This window comes from Populus nigra, chromosome 11, assembly GCF_951802175.1.
Source record: "Populus nigra chromosome 11, ddPopNigr1.1, whole genome shotgun sequence".
Taxonomy (NCBI): domain Eukaryota; kingdom Viridiplantae; phylum Streptophyta; class Magnoliopsida; order Malpighiales; family Salicaceae; genus Populus; species Populus nigra.
The window spans coordinates 6,651,669-6,660,137 of NC_084862.1; the positions used below are offsets into that span (position 1 = coordinate 6,651,669).

Sequence of the window (8,469 nt, forward strand, 5' to 3'; positions counted from 1 at the left end):
CTATCTTGTAAATTTGCAATTTGGTTAAGTTTAAATATATTTAAACTAACATAAATATACTTTGCACAATCTATCTATAAAAATGTAAAAACTCATAAGAATAATGATTCTTGGTGTTGTCACATACAGATTTATTTTCTAAACTGTTGTTGACACTAAATTAAAATTTTTTAAAAGACAAGGTTTATTATTATATTAATAATAAAATAAATTATCCATATATAGCAACCACAAGAATGCAGGATTCAATATTTAGTTTATTTCTTTCATTGTAAATTATTTAGTTTATTTTTTTTGAAGTTCATGTTTTAACTGGCTAAGCTACCTGATATGAGTTAATGTTCAGTACTCGTCCTGCTATGAAATCCTTGAGGGGTCCATATACCATGATGAATTATCTCCATCATATAAGGTAACTAAGGCCAATTTGTGTGGCAGAATTACAAAATATAAAATCTTTTCTATTGGTAGCCTTATAAAAAAATCAATTCAGAAGACATATTAATTGATAAGAATTTTTTTTTTGGATTCACCTAAACCCCACCTTTCTGAAAAACACACTTTATGAGTCCAGATAAACAAGTAAAACCTCTTTATTGTAAGGTTTGGTTAGATTTTATCTTAATAATCATACGAACTTAATACATTAGACAATTCAATACAAATGATGATTTGAAAAATGATTTTCTTACAATATAAAAGTACGTAGCAGCTTGCCTAGATGTTTTAGGATGATTTTATCTTTCTTTTGATGTATCCAATCTCTAACCATAAAGTCTATTTAGTTATTGTGCCTTAATTTTTGGCAGCACAGTATAGGCCAAAAAACCTAGTTTTATTACTATTTTGAGATAGAAAAAACAAACATAATCAAGAAATAGAGAATAGGACAGAACTGAAAGCAAATGTAGAGTTATGTTTGATAATGGTTTCTATGTTGTGTTTGATTGAGTAGGAGCAGACATAACAAATTGCGAGAGAGAAAAAAAAACGCTTAATTTGTATTACCATGAATCTTGCCATGCTTGAAACAATAAATAAAGATCATTATTTTCATTTTAGTTTATAATAAACTTTATTTTTTTTAAAACTAACTTAAAAATAATAATTTCTCCATTAATCAAAATCACATTAAAAAAATTTGTTATCATTGTAAAAAAAATTCATTGCTAAGAAGATAAAATAATCAAATTATGATTTACTTAGTCATCATATCATTTCTCCAAATAAAATAAATAATTAAACAATCATTTATGAAATAAAATACTTATCTAACATTATTAAAAATACAAGATAATAATAATTTCATCTTATAATGTTTAAAACTAACTCGTTCGGTTACGAAAAGTTCTTCTAATACTTTTTAATGAAACCCACTTTTGATAATTAATTTTATTCAATTTATTAGAAAATTAATTTACTTTAATTCATTCATTTTTTTAATTATTATAAATTATTAAATTGTTCAAAATATTTTATAGGCTATTTTAATACATTTTTTTTTCCTATTAATTTGATGAAATGATAAAAAACCAAAATTTTTAAACAATTACATTCTTAAAAAGTATTTTTAAGATTAGAATTAACATGCATGGTGTGCATGTCTAATAAAACACATTTGAAGATTATTAAAATAAAAAAAATGAAATTATAAAATAATTAAAGGAATATTTGTGGAAAAAAAACTAAATTGGTTGTCTCCCCGTCTCCCTCGCTCCTTTCCTCCGTTTTAGAAGGATGGAATATTAATAAAATAGTTGTCTTCATCTCCGCAACCAAAAACATTTCTTTCTCAACTATCTCCCTCTCTTTTATCTCAATATTTATTTTTAAAAAATTTGGGCATGAGGAGCATGGAGTGTAGACAAATTTTGGAAGGTCAAGGAATTCATGAATTTGTTCAAAAGTTTCAAAATCAGTACAAAAGCATCAAAGAGCTAGAGAATGGAAGGCATATATGCACGTGCTATGCCAGCTACAAGCACTCCAAGGGAGGTCGGCAGGCAGCACAATACAGAAGTGCTAGCTAACCCGGTATCAATGCATGCAGTCCAAATTGCATGGATCTGATCAGCCTACAATTCTTCACTGATGAACTAGCAACTAGTATAAGATATGCAAATATGGAATGATAAAATTATTCTCAGTTGGAGCAATAAAGATTCAGTAACAAATAATTCACATAAGAATAAGTAATTTTCATCTCTACCTAACTGCTCATTTCAAACAAAACATTAGCACAAAATAACAATGCCGAATCTCACATTACCAAGAATTGCACTCATATTGCTAACAGCTGCACTTGCCTTCTAAGTTGCACTTGTTTCTCTTAGTTGCCTACTCAACAATAGTACTTCATGGTTCAATCACCAATAGAGGCTGCAGGGGACCATTTAAAGAAGGCATAAACTAAAATGCAACGAATGAATCCACATTACTTTTCTTTCTTTCTTTATTTTTTTTTCTTGGAAGAGTTTGCCAAGGAAACTTACTGTATCAACACTGACTGGCTTGCCATCTTCAGCAAGGATCTCCACTATGGTTCCCGTTTGATCTGCCTAAAGGGCAGATTATAATGCAGCAGAATTAGGTAGAGATGTAAAAAAGAACAGAATTGAGGAAAATGGTTCCCAAATCACTATCATTAGAGTAAATCATGATATCCATAAATAATGATTAGTGACATTAAGAGCAGGAGAGATCATTTCTTTATATCCATAAATAATGATTAGTGACATTAAGAGCAGGAGAGATCATTTCTTTTCGTTTTTCTTCTCTTCTCAGAGAGGATGGCAGGGAAGAAGCTGTAGTTTGCAAAAGGATAAGTCAGAAAGAAATTACAGGCATGGAACCACACCGATGGACAGCCTCTGAAATTCTTATAGATAAAGATGTATCATGCCGCTGGGGGAAAGTTAACAGAGTAAAACTTGAAACTCAAATATTAAAATTAAACACTCTTCAATCCCATGGAACCCTTACATGCATCATCACCTATCCAAAGCTATCCCACATAGAATATCATTATGCTTTTGAACAGTATCATCAGATTTCCTGATTCAACCAGGGCATATGATGCTGGATAATAGCATGTCCAAATTACTTGTAATTTTATTAATCACGTAATTCTATCAGTTTTTGAAAGTTTTCTTATTTGCAATTTTCAGGGTTTGGCTGCCGTGCACTCATTCTTAAATACAAATGTACCTCCAAGCCATCAGATGTGATTTCCAAAAAGCAAACTAAGAATTGATTTGGGGTGAGTTTCAAAATCATCCACAGCTAGGACAAATAATCATACTTGAGAACATCCTCTCTTTATTCTTTTCCTTATTATTATTAGAATGTTTATTTTGTTGAAATTATAGTTCTTATTTTGGTAGGAAAGATTATGATGAATAAAAATTCAAGTTTCAGAATCTTCTTGTCAATTTTAAGAGATTCAGAAAGCTCTTTTGTAGAATTGAAAGATTTGGCCTGTTAGATTCTAGGTTTTCTATCATTTCCCCTCAATTTCTTGTAGCCATTCTACATCAATACAAAGAAAGCAAAGGACAAGCCAGCATATGAAAGATAAAAGTATTACAAGTATCTCCTATAAAGACTAAATGCAGAAGAAATACAAAACTTACCTCTATTTCGTTCATCAATTTCATGGCTTCAATGATGCATACAACCTGCCCCTTCTGCACTTTGTCTCCAACCTGTATTAAAAGGAATCAACAACAAAAAGAGCACCAATATAGACAACATGTCAATTATAAAGGAAGCATTGTTCAAATAAAATGCAACAGCTAAGTACAGATAACACACCTTTACAAATGACGGTTCACCTGGTGCAGGGCTTCTGTAAAATGTGCCAGCCATAGGGCATTTGAGTGGTGGAAGGGTCTTGACTGATTTGGAAGGAGGAGATGGTGATATGGCAGAAGGTGATGGACTAGAAGCAGCGGCAGGAGCTGCAGTAGAAGCTGCAGGTGTGGCTGCTGGCATTACTGGTGGAGGTGGAGGTGGAGGTGGATGCATCATAACAACTGGAGAATGGGATGGTGGCAAAGGCAAAGCCTCCTTTTTTCTGATTAAAAGTTCACAATCAAGTTGTTTCAACTGCAGTTCCACAATATCTCTTGAATCAACAAGCCTGAATTGAAGATGAAAAACATATTTGTTATCATATACAATAAAACAAGGATTATATGCATCATTATAATGTTGAGGTCACTCACTTCACAAGACTTGAAACTTGGGAAATAAATTCAGAGATTGACTCCTCTGTAGCCAAAGAGGGAGGTGAAGGTTCATTTGATGGCTTGGCATCCTTCGCTTCCTGCAATGGTACTTCAGATTTGGCAAGAGTTGAGGCTGCAGCATTTGAGGATCCATCCACAGCAACCTTGAAGGCAACAGATGATCCCAAAAGCTTGTCCAGGAAGGAACAAAAATTTGAAAACAGATCCTCTAAAGAAAACCATTGAAAGAAGCTTACCTCATTCAATTGAGCTTTCACCAAATATGTACCATTACGAGTAGGCTGCAAACCCTACAACATAGTGGAAACAAGTTTCAGTCTCTCAATACTACATCTCTATATCAAAGTTTAGAATGCAGCGAGTAGTTTCAGATTTCGGTAAGAGGGCATTTGGACTCAACAAAATATAGTGCACCTGACCCAAACATGGTGACTATATATAGTCACTACCCAAGTTCGCTTGAAAGTTTATAGTGACGATTAAAGCTAGACACTTCCCATCTATTAAAGCTTATATTGATCATATAGTCCCTATTCAAGTTTGCTTCAAAAGTTACTCCAGCCACATTGTGAGTTTGTAAATTAATCTGTGCCCTCTCAAGTTTTTTACGTCGAAAGTGAAAGGAAGGAAACCATTGTCTGAATCAAAATTACAAATTGACCAAGGCTTCGCATAATTTTCTATTTTTAACAATCTGAGGCATATAAAACACATGCAAGAGATAGTTTGTACCATGATTTTGCTCCAATGTCTGATGAAATGTAACTAAAGGGTAATAATGTAATGTAATATTTTAATTTGCAAGCTGAAAACAATGAAATTTTTTTTTCCTAAGGCATAGCTTAACTGGTAGTTGCACCTACATCAAAAGAGGAGGTTACAAGTGTGAGTCTTACCTCCACCAAATTATCCAGGAAAAAAAAAAATCAAAGTACCCAAAACTAATGTATTCATGCCATTACAGGCTATAGGTGGAGGCCTAGAAACGATTTCCAAACCAAAGGGATATTCTTTCTCTTGAATGGGAAATCCAGCTAACAAACAAAAAGGTAGATGTCTGACGCAAGTTATCCATATTTACCTACAATGTTGATGCTCTCATGCTAGTGACAAAATGTGGACAGTGATATGAATCTATCATTTATTGAAATAAATTACATGCATTTGACCAAGATTTGCTTCCCACGTTATCATTTGGAGTTCAAATCTTTGGGGAGACCGCAAGAAAATAATTTCTTGTGAATGCGAGTCTGAGTGTGGATGACCACCTTAAGATCCAACGGAGGTAAGTCTCAGTGCACAAAGAAGTCCCAAGGATACCTTTACTGCTAAAACCAAAGAAAAAAAGAAGTAACCACGGAATGAATAGCAAGTTCACTCCTTGTTATCTTTAAAGCATCTACTGTTTATATTCTATACGAACTGATAACTGACAAGATAAACCCACTGCAAGTTCATAGTAATCTATGTAATTTGGACGATGTAGTGAGATGAAGGTGCAAAAGTCTAAGAATCTTGAAAACAACAATCCATTCATCAATGGGTTATCTATGAAACAAAAATCAAGAATTAGAGAATAAATAAATCATAATGCAAAATATAGAATTAAATTCGAAATTTATTTCAGTCACTCAAAATTAACTTCGCATCAAAACAATTTTCTTTTAAGAATCCCAACTACTTCACTTTCTACATTTTCAGCAGTAATTAGGCTAACCCCAGAAGCCCAAATTGCAAAATGGTAGGAAAAAGAGTAGTAGAAGAAGATGACGAAGAAAAAGGAGAAAGATTTGAGAGAGGATTTATATCACCTTAGCAAGAAATCGGAGCTTTGGTTTCTGAGAGAGCCGAAACGACTGGGTGGATAAGCTGTGAGTGTTGTAGTGAGGCAAAATGGCGGCGCTTTTGGTCACCATAGAAGCAGAAGCTGTGGTTGATAGTGAAGAAGCCATTGCTTGCTTTTGCTTTTGCTTTTGCCTTGCTTAGAGAGAGAGACCAGTGATTCAAGTTGGAGACAGACAAAGATAGCTTATTACGATATGTATTTGGGGAGACCGACAAATGAGTTGTGTTGGGTCTGGGGGCAGGAGTGGGAGGAGAGGGTGAGGAAGCAGAAGAAGAATGATTGGAAAAGACGCACAAAAAGGCCCAGTCGATGAAACCAATGAGGAAGAGAGCAAAGTCACAACTGAGAGTTTGTTTGTAGTTCGCTGTTAGTTTACAGGACATAAATTTTATGAACATACAAAAAAAAAAAAAAAATTCACGTTATAGAAAAGTTTTTCGATTATTATTCGATCGTGATTGATATTGTAATCAAAATACTGTTTTGCTAAAAAGTTAAAAAAAATTTAATTTAAAATTAACTTTTTAAAATTTTTTTGAATTGTTTTGATATCCTGATATCAAAAATAAATTTTAAAAAATAAAAAAATTATTTTAAGACATTTCTAAATAAAAAATATTTTAAAAATTAATCTTTATTATAATGTAAAACAAGTTCTTAAACTTAATTTAATATTATAATTTTGAAATTATTCAAATTGAATTATTGCTTAATCCAGGTTTAAAATTAAACTATATTAAAGTGTCTTCTACATAACCTAACCAAGTAAACTAGTCTAATTATAACATGAACAACCAAGAAAATACATATTTGACTTTTTAAAAAATCAAACTGGTTTTTTTATTTAATATTAAGACATTGACATATTGAATCAATTCAGTCTTTATAGTTTAACTAACTAAAATAATGATCAGTGAAATTGACTCTATTAGATTTAATTTTTAATAACTTTGTTTTTTAAAATTAATTTTAACTTAATTCTAAATAACAAAAATAAATACTCATAAAATTAAGTATAAATCAAATATTAAGATATTTGTTTGAGATTGTAATAATCTTATAATAAAAAATCAAAATAATTTATATAAATAAATAAATTAAAAAATAAAATTAAAAAAAAAGCACTCCTTCGCTGATTACATAGTGAAGGAGGTGTGTTGGCGCACTGACTCTTTAGGTAATTATCATACATACGTGTCTCTGTGCTCGCTTTTGTTGATTAGCGTATGGCTGGTCTAATGCTAGATTTTGGCTACCTTGCTTTCTTATTTATTTTTTGTGCTTGTATCATAATTGTTAAATTCAATTTGATTCAATTAATAAACTTAAAAATTTAATAACTCAAAATTTAACCTAGACCTGAGCAAACCTAGTTGATCTAGTTGAAATATGGTAATACTATGTTAGTTTCTCATTAAAAAAATAGATTGATTAGTTTATCAGATAATGACCTGATAAAAATAAATAAATTGAGCAAGCGACTTAAAAGTTGACCTCATAATTTAGTGACTCGAGTTATTTACTTGACCAAACCTAAGGTATAACAATAATGATCCTAAGGTATAACAATAATGGTCTATAGTCATCACACTTTGTAATTTCTTTCACCTAATATTATTTAGAGGAACCTTAAGCCAACTACAAAACATAACATAATAACTATCTTAAAAAATCACAACACTTTTTAATATTCTAGTTGAACAATTCTCAAAACACAATTGGATTGAATTTGATATTTATTAGATGATTTTTCATATCAAAATGTTAAAATCATTAAAAATCATCTAACATAGCATTAGATAAAAAAATACTTTTAACTATGTTATCAAACACATATACAACAAGTAGAAAAAAAAAGCTAAAATCGATTGAGTATAATGAAATCAACTATATTGAAAGAGTAACAATTAATATGGAGATTTAAGGAATCAATGGACCAAACACTTAGAGTCATAAGCAACCACGAGAGTTTAAACATGCATGAAGAACCAAAAAGCTTAGTTCTTTATAGACTAAGAGTCCTCAGTAGAATAACTAATAAGAAGTCATAAGATTATCTTAGGATTCATATGATATCAATAGAGAAGGAGTTTATTTTATATTAGAATTCAATAAAATCTCCTTACTTGATACCAATATATATATAGATTAGTATCTATATATTTAAATATAATTTAAACTTGGTACCAACATATATAGGTTCACATAGTGATTACAAATGATGGCGAGTACCATATATGAATTTTTAGTATAATTTTATTTATCTTTTTTCTCTATAGGGTTTTTATTGCTTTCTTTACAACTTTATTTATGACTTTAATTTATTTTCTTTCACTTTAATTCATGTAATCTCTCTCGTCTACTTTATAGGCC

The 8,469-nt window shown here is 31.0% G+C and overlaps 1 protein-coding gene across 2 annotated transcripts; it reads right to left on the reverse strand.

Moving 5' to 3' along the window:
* Window positions 1–2,114: 2,114 nt before the first annotated feature.
* Window positions 2,115–6,470, reverse strand: LOC133706221 (biotin carboxyl carrier protein of acetyl-CoA carboxylase, chloroplastic). Of its 2 annotated transcripts, none has more exons than XM_062131707.1 (7): window positions 6,062–6,470; window positions 4,487–4,540; window positions 4,227–4,327; window positions 3,814–4,141; window positions 3,633–3,704; window positions 2,493–2,558; window positions 2,115–2,379 (listed from the first exon to the last, which is right to left on the reverse strand). In XM_062131707.1, exons 1-7 carry the CDS (start codon window positions 6,200–6,202, stop codon window positions 2,356–2,358), a joined length of 786 nt encoding a protein of 261 aa, XP_061987691.1. In that variant the 5' UTR covers window positions 6,203–6,470; the 3' UTR covers window positions 2,115–2,355. The 2 variants fall into 2 exon arrangements, with proteins under 2 accessions (XP_061987691.1, XP_061987689.1); XM_062131705.1 differs by having other exon boundaries at window positions 4,227–4,393.
* Between the last annotated feature and the right edge of the window lie 1,999 nt (window positions 6,471–8,469).

Bases quoted from the DNA above. Each gene is read 5' to 3' on its own strand.
- LOC133706221 (XM_062131705.1), bottom strand. From the start codon at position 6,202: ATGGCTTCTTCACTATCAACCACAGCTTCTGCTTCTATGGTGACCAAA. The intron at 4,541-6,061 runs GTGATATAAATC...ACTATGTTGTAG, and splicing joins AGCTCCGATTTCTTGCTAAG to GGTTTGCAGCCTACTCGTAA. The intron at 3,705-3,813 runs GTGTGTTATCTG...CTTTTAATACAG, and splicing joins GTGAACCGTCATTTGTAAAG to GTTGGAGACAAAGTGCAGAA.